The 13,145-nt window shown below is 51.0% G+C and overlaps 1 protein-coding gene across 1 annotated transcript; it reads left to right on the top strand.

Annotated features, from left to right (window-relative positions):
* The first annotated feature begins 604 nt into the window (after positions 1-604).
* Positions 605-9,305, top strand: NKRF (NFKB repressing factor). Its single transcript, XM_061358046.1, has 3 exons — positions 605-920; positions 4,735-4,856; positions 6,943-9,305. The coding sequence occupies exons 1-3, from the start codon at positions 727-729 to the stop codon at positions 8,928-8,930; spliced, it is 2,304 nt and encodes a 767-aa protein (XP_061214030.1). The 5' UTR covers positions 605-726; the 3' UTR covers positions 8,931-9,305.
* Positions 9,306-13,145: the final 3,840 nt, after the last annotated feature.

Here is a 13,145-nt window from a genome sequence, read left to right as displayed (position 1 = left end):
TGTTCACACAAGCAGCACTGCAGAACCGGCAGTGCTTCGCCTCGCACCTTGCTAACTCCACAGTTAAATAAAGCACCGGGACAGCCAGCCGGCGGGCTGCCGTGTGTGCTGCTGGCCCCGGCTGGACGCACCGGCACAGCGAGCTGAGCCTATAGCTCTGTGCGGCCACCGGGAAGCAAAACGCAGCCTGACGCTGGGGTCAGCAAAGGTCATGGGGAGCCTTGGCCTCGTTGGGGCAGGGGAAAGGTCTCAGGCTCCTCCGATCCGGTACCCGGCGGGGAGGAGCTGCTGCGGTGTCCGCTGGGGCTGGCCGGGCCGGCGGGAGCTTGCGGGCCGGTGTCCGCTGCCAGGGCAGCCCCGGAGGCCTCTGCCACCGCCTCGGCCCGGCTGCGCCCGCGGCTGTCGCCAGGGGTCGCGCTAGAGCGGCGGCACCGTCCCGCAGCGGCGGCGGTTTCTCGCGGCGTCTCGCGAGCTCCTGACGAGGCGCCGGCTGGGCCGCTCTGCCCCGTTCGGCGCGACTGAGGTGGGGGGGCTCCCGCTGCACCGGAACGGGCGGGGCCGCGGCGGCCGGGAGGGGCGGGGGCCCGGGGGGCCGAGTCCGGGCCGGGCTGGGGCTCCCCGGTTGCCGGTAAGAAGGCGCGGCCTGGTCCGCACGTGGGGCCTGGTCCGCTCTGGCGCGCTTGGGCTGTTGCGGTGCCCGCCGGCGGGTACGGCCCCTCGCCCGCTATGGCGCCGCCGGAGCTGGAGAGCGTGCCCGAGGCGGTGCTGGAGCAGTGGCGGCAGTACAACGAGACCGAGCGGCAGTGGGAGCTGCGCCGCCGCTTCATCCTCCGCCACCTCAGCGGCTATCCCGGCGCAGCCATCGACCAGCTGCTGTCGCTCTCCGTGCTCTGGACCAACCACATCTTCATGGGCTGCAGGTGAGGCGGGGTGCGGCGGGGCTGCGGGCGGGGCCTGGTGCCGCGGTCAGGCGGGGGTGCCCCGGTCTGTCAGGGGGTCCCGGGTACCGCTGGCGGCTGGAGGGGTCGGGGAAGAAGCTGGAAGCTGCCGGACGGAGGAGGGCCTGGCGGGGAGGAGGGGCTGTGGCGGTGCCGGTGCTGCTGGGCTGAGCCTCGGCCCAACTGCATCCAGAAGTAACCGCGGAAGAGCCTGGGGAGAGCTCGGGGCGGAGAACTTCGGTTCCTGGGCAGTTGTCTTTGCTCCAATACGGGTTTGAACGCGGGGGGGAGCGAGCTGTTGACAGAGTGTATGTTCTTTGAGAGTAGTTCTTGGTGTCCCAGCCCTGGGACAATACCGTCCGGTATTGCGCTTTGTAATTCAAGCTAGGAAGAAAGCATCCCTGTAAGCATGAAGCAGCCTGTAGAGTCCTCTGAGAGCTCAGGTTTTCTGGGGGAAGCAGGCTGCGGGAAGGAAGAGGTTTCACTCGTTCAGGATCACTGTTTACACACAGGAACCACTGTACCGTAACCGGCAACAGCGGGAGCGTCACCGCGTCCTGACTGACACTTCTGATGGGTGATTATTTTTAACCAGACGTAAGGCTTTAAAGACAGAAGCAACTGCTGACCCACCAGCTTCAGCAGTGCAGGGGCAGCAGGGCCTGTAAGCACTGAAGGGCAAATAGCTTGGCGGTTGTTAATGTTAGTATCCCGAAGCTATTCTGGGGAATGTTTTATTGTGTAGAGCCAAAGCAACACGTTTGAGTGCAGCTCTGCATGTTTTCTTAGCTCTTTCTGGTCCAAGTGCTAAACTGTTCTGCTGTGCAAGCACCAGCATTGAACATAGTTTTGAAACAGCTTCGAATTCCCGAGCCTGAGTAGTATGTTAAAGTTGAGCATGTCTTCTCTTTGGTCCATTAGCTCATCTTAATGTGTTTGTGTGCTGACTTAATGGAGGGTTTTCTTCGTGAGAGTGCTGTGGGGAGCCAGTGCAATAACGTAGTTATAGGGTGCTGATAGCAGAAGTGAGGAGCTGCGTGGCAAGATCTCAGGTCCTTAAAAAACGATTCAGTTTAGGCCTGTTTGTGCACGCACTTGTCCTGTGTATGCTCTTAGGGGAGACATGAGCAGTAGATGTAGGCATAATGTGGTCCAGAGCTGGGATGGGGAGGATGTACCCCCAAAGCTTGTGTTGTGTGTGAGTGTGGACACACGATACGGGCACAGTGAATGTGCTGCACTGTTGAAAAGCATTGGCAGCTTTACTGAGCTCCCTGGGGAAGGGTGGGGAGCCACAGCTCTCTCTGGAGCTGCCTTTTGCTGCTGGGAAAGAGCTGCTGTTGCTGTGTCAAGTTAACAGCTTCGGAGCTTGTGGGGTTTTTGTCATTCTCTCTCAAGTTGTTGTTTGGGGTTTGGTGAAGTTTTTTAAGCTTTTTGTGGTGGTGTTTTTCATGTTGACACTTGCTCACTGAAGACAACCTGTTGTCAGGGTACATACAAATCAGAGCCTTTGCTGGTGAACTCTGAGGGAGTGTTCTGCTGGGCATGCTCTGGAGAGTGTCCAGAAGGCTTAGAAATCACAGTCTGTGAGGAAGGAGTTAAGTAACAGGATTCATTTAGTCCAGGGGTGCATGAGGGGAGATGTGTATGCTCTAAGATGTGTTAAAGGAGGGTGAGGAGGAGGAGCAGTGTGCTCCAGAGCTACTGGGATCAGGATAAGAGGTAACGTATTTCAGTCACACCAGTCTTTCAGTGTTGGAGGTATGGGATCCATGCCTCCATAGTCAGTCTCCACAGCCAGAGATTTCTAAGGCCAGGTTAGACAGACACATGTTGGGACAGGTTGATCTCCCCTGGGCAGAAATCTGAGCTCAAAACATCTCTGTCCTTTGTGAAGAAGAGTGACACACTCATGTCAAATCTAACGCTGTTCTTGCATGCTGCTGGAAAAGGGCATTGTCCTTCATGTTCCCATCACAGGTAATGCACTGTTCTCCTTGAAAAGCAGAGAGGAAAGGAGATTCCCACCCTTCTCTCCTGGCTGCAGGAGAAAGTATCACCACTGTCCGCTTCCCTTTGATCCCTCTTGGTGTTTTCTTCCTGTGCACATTTCCAGTGCCTCTGCTGGGGGCTGAGCTGTGCTGTGTACCTGCAGGTGAAGCAGGGACCGCAGCAGTGCGTGTTCAGAGTTCTCACCCAGTAACTTAAACGGGTCTGGTTTCTGCCTAGCTCTCTAAATCAGGAACAGGAGGGGCATCTCTTGAGTGGCTTTCCAGAGCCCTTGGAACAGTATAGTATTTAAAAACTTGTGCAAGTTATTGCAGCACTGGCTGCTGGGACAGCTGTGGGCTCCCGTCCATGTGCTGTGACCTGATGCTTCTTGAGACTTGAAGGTGAGCACACCATGGAACTGCTGTCAGAGGTTAGTTTCGGGCCATGTTTGTAGGTTCTCCTTGGTTAGAAAGGTTTGGGCTTTTTCTTGCTCAGCTTCAGTGTGCACATGGCTCAAAAACATATGAGAGATCCCCAGAGCAATGGAAAACGTGTCTGGTGGGGGGATGTACAGTGCGTGTGCTGCCTGTGGAACTGCTGGCGTGCTGCAGGTGGGTGAGGGTGTACAGAGAGTTCCTCACAGCCACCTCACCTCTGTCGTGGTGAGGGCTTGGAGACATTTCAGTTACAGCCACAATGCTAGAAATCAGTGTGGCCTTTTAAAGAGTGGTTGATAGGGGCTGAGCAGAGCCTTTGTCATCTGACATCCGCAGTGTCAGGATTGGTGATGTGCTGTCTGACAGCTGCTGACCCCACAAAGTTTCACTTGTTCCTGTGTACTGAAACTGCGATGCCCACAGACTCCTTGTGCGCACCCCTGTCCTCCTCAGTGTTCCCAGTAGCTCTGCCAAATGGTGTATTTTGACAGGTAATGCACTGAAATTTAAAACCCTGTCAGTTTGGTGGCTTGTTGTTCACAAAGGGGTTCACTTAGAGCCAGGTGGCTTATGAGATGCTGTGCAGGCTGTTGTGCCAGCACTGAGCTAGCTGTGTGTCATGGTTTAACCCCAGCCAGACAGCTTGTTACCCACTCCCCCCCCCCTTGCCCTCCCCCTACTCCTGAAGGGACGGAGAGGAAAATCAGAAAGAATGCAACTCCCATGGGTTGAGATAAGAACAGTTTAGTAACTAAGGTATAACACAAATCACTACTGCTACCACCAGTAATAGTAATGATAAAGGAAACAACAAGGGAAGAGAATACAACACCCCAGCACCAGCCGACCGATAACTCGCCCCCCCCAGCCCGACCAAGCACCGACCGATACCTCCTCCAACCCTGCAGTCCACTCTCGCCCTTTTGGGTAACTCCCAGCTACATCCTGGGCATGACGTGCTGTGGTATGGAATACCTCCTTGGTCAGTTTGGGTCAGGTGTCCTGTCTCTGCTTCCTCCCGACTTCCCCTCCTCCCTGACAGAGCATGAGGCCCACAAAGTCCTTGGCCAAACCAAAACATCATTTTTATCAGCTCTGTCCCCAGCCCGAAAGTCAGAACACAGCACTGCACCAGCTACCAAGAAGGAGAAAAATGACTGCTACTGCTAAACCCAGGACACTGTGGCACAAGGCTGGTAGTCAGCTCCTGTGTTAATACTCCAGCAAAATTGGGAAGTATCTCCCTTGCATCAGGTACTGTGTCTTGGGCAGCTTTCTTTCTTGTTTTGCGTGATAAAAGGCTGTGTGTGTGTCCATGTTGCCCCTGTGGGACAAGTTCTAACCACTCTGCTGTTGAATCCACACAGATATGGCATGCAGGTCATGGAGAAGGTTCTCAAGATGGCTGAAGGCATCGACATCGGGGAAATGAGAACATACGAGTTGGTTCCTAGCAGGAAGCTGAAAAGATGCCACTCTCCATCTGACAGTGAGTATATCTGATCTGCTTGTGCACTGAAGGAGACGCCCTTCCCTGTCACTGTGTGGTGAGCATCAGTGGGAGTGAGGGGAGAGCAGTGTGCCACGGGGCTGCCTCAAGAGAGCCGGCTCCACAAACGGAAGGGAAGCAGCCATGATATACTCCACTGGACTGCAGCAGCTTCCCTCATCTGCCATGCTGTGGGTGTACATAATTAATGCAGAATCCTCTTTTTGCTTAAGAAAATACGATTTTTCATTGAAATTGCCAGGTAATTGATTTTCCCAAGTGCTAGTGTTAGGGAATTGAGCCTGTGTAATATCTCTCTGCCCTTCTTTACTGCGGTGAGGGGTCATGTTCCAGCTGAGAAGCGGTAGTACACATGCATGGAGATGGGAAACTCAGCTTATTGATTTCGAGTTATGACCTGCCTGGAGCACTGGGGGTGAGGGCTGGGGTTAATGTATTTTTCCCCTCTCTGTGGACCTGGAAGGGTCCTGCACAGCCAGCTCGGCCCCGTGGTCCCAGGGATCCATGTTCCAGCTGTAGCTTTTCCAGGGGTGGAAAGGCAGCAGGCAGAGAGGGCTGCAGTTCAACCCCTGCCGCTGGCTCCTCTCCAGCCTCTCGGAGCTCCCTGCCCTCTCTGGAGTGGAGTTCCTGTGTGCAGGTCATGGATGTGAGTGGGCAAGCCCTGGTGTTGTGAGCGGTGTCAGGCAGTTTGGCTGTTTAAAGCACAAATGGTCAGGCAGCACAGGCTCCTCTGGGCTTGGGTATAATCCCGGCTTTGCCAAGGTTTCTTCCCTTGCTTTGACACTCAGCAATCTTCCTGTGCTTCCATGGACAGGCTGCAAAACTGAGAAGAATGCTCCATGTTTGTGTGTCAGGCAGCAGCTCTGCAGGAAGGGTTCTGGATTGCACGTTGCACAGGCAGCATCGAGAGCTGTTCTGCTGCCGAGAGCCTTTAGATGCTGCTGCAGTGCAATCATCTAAATATCAAACTGAGCAAGAAATGCAAACCTTGCCATAGTTCATTAAAACCGACGAGTGAAGGATTTAACTCATGTAAGAGCTCTGTCACCTGACTGAAACAGGAAGGTCTGTTTATGCTGCACCTAACGTGGGTTTTTTACCTGCACTGAACTAGGCTGTGGTAACTACACTGTGGTAGTGTGATGTCCAGACAGATGTGTTGCCTGACCTGTATTGCAGTTGCACACATTGGCACTGGATTAGGCAGCTCATTCCAAGGCACTGAGGTGGCTTTTTGAACCTTGATGAAATTACATACATGTACCACTTCAGTGGCTGTGGGCCAAGTCTTTCACAGGAGAAGTCTTGTATAACCATCTTCTAGATGTAACTCACTTACCAGCTATTCCATTCTTGGTTTCTGCAGTAGCTTTGCACGTCAGGGCATTCTGCCTCACTTGAATTTCATCTGGTTAAGAAACAAGAGGTTTACCAGTAATGTGTGATGGTCCCCCCCAGCCACCGCAGCTGTCAGCTGAGGCTGGGGCAGATTCCTCCATGTTTGGTATCCTTTAGCTAACAGTAGTTATATCTTCAGAAAACAGTTCTATTAACAGTCATTAGGAGCCCTGCTTGTTTTGGGAGGGAGGGTTCAGCATCACTGTGCTCCTCCATCAAATGAGAACACCTGCAGATGAAGCAGTTTATCTGAGATCACCCCGCAGCCCTGCAGAGCTGAGGCTCCTGTCCTGTTCTGGTGTTCTGTCTTACTGGACATGGTTTTTACTTGGTTTAGTAGCTTTGAATGATGAACTTCAGAAGTGACTGGATGGGTTCAGTGGGCAATGCTGTGGGGCAGACCAAGTGATTTGGACCTAAAATCCATGTAGCTAAATGTTTTTGTAGCTGTGGAGCTGGAAATAGCAGCATAGTGACCCACAGAAGAACAAGCGGTCTTACTTGTTCAGTTGTGAATGTGTTCAGAAGAAACCTTTCGGTTTGTGGCTAAGAGGAGGGGATGCTGTGTTCAGAGCCTGCAGGCTCCTCCCGGAGATCACTGTCTGAAAACACTGTCTCCCTGTCACAGCATGTATTGGTAATCTTGTCATTGTCTTCCTCCCTGTAGGTCCAGAGCTGGAGGAGGTTCCTGAGCCGCCCAAAAAGATGGCCCCCAGGTTCCGGGTGCGACCACGTTTTGAACCCATACACTTTGTCACCAGTGCTGAGAAGGATGGCAGGAGGGAAGAGTCTCTGGATAACCAAACGCAGGAGGTGACCCAGGAGGCAAACACAAACAGCATAGCACAGCCAGCTGAAAACTGCACCAATTCCTTTGTGAGTGCACGGGACACAGATCCACAGCTCTCCAACTCCGCTGGGCTTGGCTTTGCAGGCCCGGCAGCAGCAGCCAAGAAGGCTGTGAATAGCATGGACTCTACCACAAACAGCACATTGCAGGTTTCTGTTTCTCCTTCGACCGTCCAGTCTGTGTCAGAGACTTTCCCTCCATCAGCTATAACGCTGAAGCAGAGTTTTATTGAGAAACTGTCAGCAGCTGTCTGGAAAAATCTTTCTAACCCAGATGCGAGCGCGGGGGCTGACAAAATTAACTTCACCTATCTCTTGACGCGTTCAATTCAGGCCTGCAAGACAAATCCTGAGTATATTTATGTTCCTCTGAAAGAAATCGCCCCCGCTGACCTCCCCAAGAGCAAGAAGCTCCTCACGGATGGCTTCGCTTGCGAGGTGCGGTGTCAGAACGTCTACCTGGCCACCGGGTACGCCGGCAGCAAAAACGGGTCCCGGGATCGAGCGGCGGAGCTGGCGGTCAAGCTGCTCAAGAAGCCTGTGGAAGTGAGGGTTGTGCAGCGGAAGTTCAAGCACACCTACCACGAGGACCTGGTGGTGTGCGAGGCAGGCGTGAGTCGCCCGGATTTCCCTCCTGCTCTCAAACCCCACGAGGAGTTTGTAGCTGCCAACAGGGACTGTGTCCCGATGCAGCCCGGTACTGAATCCATGAAAGGTTCTGCTAATACCAACAAACACTGGACTAGTTTTGTCCTCACCGAGAATGCCAGCGATGCAATAGGAATCCTTAACAATTCTGCCTCATATAACAAAATGTCTGTTGAATATAAATATGAATTGATGCCCAACCGCTCGTGGCGCTGCCAGGTGTATCTGCAGGACCACTGCCTTGCCGAGGGATTTGGCACTAAAAAGACCAGCAAGCATGCAGCCGCTGAGGAGGCACTGAAGATCCTGCAGAAGATGCAGTCAAACATAGCAGCCATCAAAGTGACCCAGGTTCAGAAGGTGGGCTGCTCATCACGGGGCCCTGGGAGGAAGAAGGACCTGAAGGACCTCGTGGTTTATGAGAACTCCAGTAACCCGGTGTGCACGCTGAATGACACTGCCCAGTTCAACAAGATGACGGTAGAGTACGTCTTTGAGAGGATGACTGGCATGCGGTGGAAGTGCAAGGTGCTGCTTGAAGACGAATTCATCGCAGAAGCAGTTGGAGTGAAGAAATCTGTCAAGCATGAGGCAGCAGAGGAAGCTGTGAAAATCCTCAAAAAGACTCAGCCAACTGTTGTCAATAACCTGAAGAAAGGCACCGTCGAAGACGTCATCTCCCGAAACGAGATCCGGGGTCGGTCAGCTGAAGAGGCTTTCAAACAGAAGATCAAAGAAGACAACATTGGGAATCAAATATTAAGGAAGATGGGCTGGACAGGCGGTGGCCTGGGGAAAGCCGGGGAAGGAATTAGAGAGCCTATTTCAGTGAAGGAGCAGTTTAAAAGGGAAGGACTTGGGCTTGATGTGGAAAGGGTCAACAAAATCGCTAAAAGAGATATTGAAGAGATCATTCGGAACTATGCACGCTCAGAGAGCCACATTGACTTGACTTTCTCTAGAGAACTGACCATGGATGAGAGGAAGCAGATCCATCAGATCGCCCAAAAATATGGTCTTAAAAGTAAATCTCACGGGCAGGGTCACAACAGGTACTTGGTGGTAAGCAGGAAGCGGCGCAAGGAGGATCTGTTGGACCAGCTGAAGCAGGAGGGCCAGGTTGGGCACTATGAGCTGATTATGCCACAGGCAAACTGAGGGCATGTGTCCCTTTGACTAGAGACTGAGCTGCCCGGATACTCGGTGAAAGAGATGCTGCATTTTTCCTGTCATGGGCTACATCAATGTTAAAAGTCCTTCACTTTATCATTTCTAAAGCATTGCTAGACATTTAGAACTGACCGAGTTCTGTTCCAAGTATCTTAGCACAGCCCAAAAGCAGTAGTGCTGTCACTGTATGTGTCTTTGATATTACCTGTTCCTTCACGTTTTAATAGTTTTGTAATAGCAAAACCACGTGTCCGACGAGGAGGAATTTGACATCATTTAAAATTCTGGTTCCCATCTTCTTGACCAAGGAAGTAAAAGGAAAAAAAAAAAAAAGCCCTTTTTTAAAAAAAAATAAAAACAAAACATAAAAAAGAAAATTGCAAAAAGCAAAGGAAATGCAGTCTGAGGGAATAAAGCCTGTATGTAAAGTTGGCATTAATGAAAATAAAGGTTTATTTCTGGAAAAAAGCCCAGGATTTGTCACACTTTGTAAAGGACAAAAATAATGTGTGAAATCTGTGTTTATTCTTGAGAAATATATATATATATATATTATATATATCTATGTATACCAAGGTCTTGTCTCTGCTGTATGTGTATGTATGAGATGTCCTCAACCAGTTTAACCACAGTTTTAATTCATAGCTTTCTACCTTGAGTCTCCCATCCTGAGAGTTCCCGAATGCACTTTCATCAGCAGCATGTCAGACTGAGATAATCCCAGGGCATTTCTACCTTGGAGCTCCGCTTGACATGTGCAGATGAAACACCATGTGAGGTGTGAAGCACAAGTGGAGGTAACCGCAGAGCCCACGCTCCGGGCGGCTCGTGGGCACCGTTATGCAACTGAGTTTTGTACTTTGAATAAGAGCTCTTTAATCCAGAGCAAAACCAAAGCTGTGCCTGAGGATTCCTCTGCTCTGTTACTGTACCTGTGCCTGTGCCTGTGCGTGTCAGGGGCGAGTCACAGCTGAACTCCTGGTGTAGCTCTGCCATGTGGTGCGAGCGTGGTGTCTCTCTGGGATGCAGGGGCTGGAAAGCAGGCTGACCTCTGCCTCTTACCACAGAACATGAGCTGTGGAGGACTGCTTGCTTCATGCTTGCAAACCAGAGCTTAGGCGTTGACCTTGGAAGAGCCACGAGTGAGATGCTGTTTTTTCTGTCACAGGTAGCACAAACCCGGTCCTAATAAGTATTTTTTCTCTGTTGCCTTGTCTCAGCTCTCTCTTTTTTCTGCCTCTCCCTCTTTTTACATCCTCCTCTAGCTTTTTTTCCCACCTCCTGTTTTCTCTTTGGATCCTCACAGCACAGAGGAGAGCGTGACCGACCTCCACTGATGCAGCAGAATATCCTGGTGATGTGCAGTCAGAGGCACTTCCAGCCCCGCAGTGTGAGCAGGACGCAGCTGCCCTGGCAGGTAAGCCTGTCTTGGGAAGGGCATGAGCTGCAGCACAGTGTCCACTGGCTGGGACTGGTGAAACAGGAACGTGTTGCTGCTGCTGCCTTTGCTGAAAAATAATGTGGCAGTTAATTCTGAATGTATGTTGGGGTTTGGTGGTGTTTGGGGTTTTGTGTTATTCCCTCTGTACTGCTGAAAGAGCGCTGGGTTGAAGCAGATGGTGATGTAGGAGTGGTACTTTCTAGGCAGATATTCCTGCAGCAGGCAGGCGTGCTGCTCCCCCTCCCTAGCTTGGATATGCTGCAGGTCTTGTAGGCTTGGTGATACTGAGACAGGCAGCAAGAGCCCCACTGCAGGATTTGGGATGAGAAGTGCCTGTTCAGGGGAGCAGGAGCTGGCTGAATGTAACAGTTCCTCAGCAGGGGCAGCTGTCCAGGGCCTTGCTCTGCCTGTTGCTGTGACTTGGCTACCCATCTTAGCACAGCTACAGAATGGTTTGTACTGGAAGGGACCTTAAAGATCATGCAGTTCCAACCCCTGTTCACTGCTGAGTGCAGTACCCTTGGCAGGGCGCGCCTGTTACCGTTCTGTCTTGTTAGTGGCTGTAGATTTGTCTGGGTGTTGCTGTTGGAGCTAAACCTTTGTCGCTGGTGTGTCTATAGAGCTGTAAGCTTGGCTGGAGAGCCAGGACCTGCTGGAGAATTGGTGGATGAAGGCCATGCTAAAAGGGGTATAAAGGTCAGGGTTTGTTTCTTCTTGCAGCTCTGTGCTGCTTGTTTCCTCCTGCTTTAAGAGTCCCACACCACGCTGTTGGGTATGGTGGTTGGGTTTCTGGTGGTTTTAGTGGCTGTCAAGACAAATACAAAACTGGAGGTGCCGATACAGGGGCTTCTGCACCATGAGGACTTGGGCCATTCAGAAAGGTTCTGCTGGCAATAGCATGCAGGAATCCTTCCGGCTAGGCCAGGGGCAAGGGACGCGTGGTTGGCTTCAGTCACCCCTACTGGTGCAAGTGGGGGGCTGGTTTTTGCACTGGTCTATAACCTGGTGTAACGAAGGGCTTTGCTGCTTGACTGGCTCTGCCTTAGGGAAGTTTTGCACAGGGACTGCTTAAAAAACACTTAACTTTGAGGTAGATTCATTCCATACACACCTGAGAGATGCCAGATGCAGCTGTAATGACAGTTACGACACTGTCCATTAGGAGGAGCATGTGTACCTCAGGTACTTCAATGGCAAAAGGCTCTTCAGTGGAATGAGCTCTGTCACAGCAGGTACAAATAATCCTTGCTTCCCCTTTTGAAAGAACCTGGCAGCTTCTATCTTAATTGCAGAGCAAAGTAGCACCAGTTTTTGGTGTCAGTCATTTTAAATCCTGTTCTCCCCCTCACAAGATGGGAGGAAAGTATGATTCCTGTATCCATTCATTATTGAGCCTGTTCAGTTGCTGAAACCAACTCATAATCATCTTTGTCAATGGCTCATTCACAGGCATTGAACTTCCTGCAAGTGCTTTATATGCTGTGGCTGGTGTTTGCCCATTTCTGTGCTGCAAGGGCAAGTCCCAGTCCCTGCACTAGGGCTGGCACAGCGCTCATCACACTGCTGCCCCTCAGCCCTGCCCTAAGGGTCTACCTGCAGCTCAGTCCCGCAGCAGCCTCCTACAGCCCCATTAAAATAACCACAGCTATACACCTCTTGCCTATTTATACAATAAGCACTAAGGTTACACTTTATTTACAACTTTTGAAAAATGTACAGTTTCTTACATGGGTTACTTGTGCAAAGTTGTACTTCTCAACTAACAGACCAATGTGCACACAAAGGACACGGGAACAGTGGACAACACAGTCGTAAGCTCCGTCCCACCCTGCTGCTTAAGGTACTGTATCCAAACGTACAAACTCAGCCCTACCAAAAAAGTGAGTCTGGACTTACAAATGTTGGTTTGGTTTTGGGGTTTGGTGGTGGTTTGTTTCTTTTCAGAGTTGAAAAAATACTTCCATGAAACTGAAGGGAAACTCAAGCATGCAGCAGCAGCTCACACAAACCACAATCATCTACCAAGAGCAGAACTGCAGAGAGTCAAGTGCCCACCCGTACTTTATCACAAAGGTGGCTCCCCAAGGACTTGTCTTTCTCAGCTAAAGGTAAGGGGCAGGTGAAAGACACTGAGGGAGTAATTCCACTGCTGGAACACTTCAGGGTTTATCTCTTCCTTAATGTGGAAGGTGTCTTTCTCAGAGTACCCCAGCTCTACTTGGGCTTGTCCAGTAATGCCTCAGTGACAGGAGTACAGAAATCAGTGAAGCGCTTGCTGTAGGCATGTCCTTTAAACTAAAATAAAAATGGGGGGTGTTTGTCACCCAAGCAAAGGTCAGAGTACCACAGCTGTAGTGATTTATGTATACTTGTACATAAATCCTGCATGTGAAGTGCACAAGTAACTAGCAGTCCACAGTCTCACTTAACTATTTGAATTGGAATCAATTTGTTTGGTTTTGTTTTTTACCATGAGTAAGGAGTTGAAACCAATACAGAAGGGAAACAAGGTTATTTCTTCACTCTGTACGTACAAATACAGTGGGGTCTAAACCAATAGTAGAGGTAAATGACCAGCCTGGACACATCAGCACTTTAGTTAATATCAGTTAAAAAATGTGTATGTATATAAACATCCCTTTATCAAGCTACACATAAGCATCACTGTGTATAACACAATTACAATTAAAAGCTTAGTGTACACTACAGAAATGCACAATACTGCCCTAAGACTGGAGAGGGGGCACAAGAAATGGATTCAG

The sequence above is a fragment of the Neopsephotus bourkii genome, unplaced genomic scaffold (genome assembly GCF_033783945.1).
Source record: "Neopsephotus bourkii isolate Nb327-2 ecotype Australia unplaced genomic scaffold, CSIRO-AGI_Nbou_v1 NB_936, whole genome shotgun sequence".
Taxonomy (NCBI): domain Eukaryota; kingdom Metazoa; phylum Chordata; class Aves; order Psittaciformes; family Psittacidae; genus Neopsephotus; species Neopsephotus bourkii.
This window is presented reverse-complemented; position numbering and strand designations above follow the sequence as displayed.

Bases quoted from the DNA above. Each gene is read 5' to 3' on its own strand.
- NKRF (XM_061358046.1), top strand. From the start codon at position 727: ATGGCGCCGCCGGAGCTGGAGAGCGTGCCCGAGGCGGTGCTGGAGCAG. The intron at 921-4,734 runs GTGAGGCGGGGT...GAATCCACACAG, and splicing joins CACATCTTCATGGGCTGCAG to ATATGGCATGCAGGTCATGG. The intron at 4,857-6,942 runs GTGAGTATATCT...TCCTCCCTGTAG, and splicing joins ATGCCACTCTCCATCTGACA to GTCCAGAGCTGGAGGAGGTT.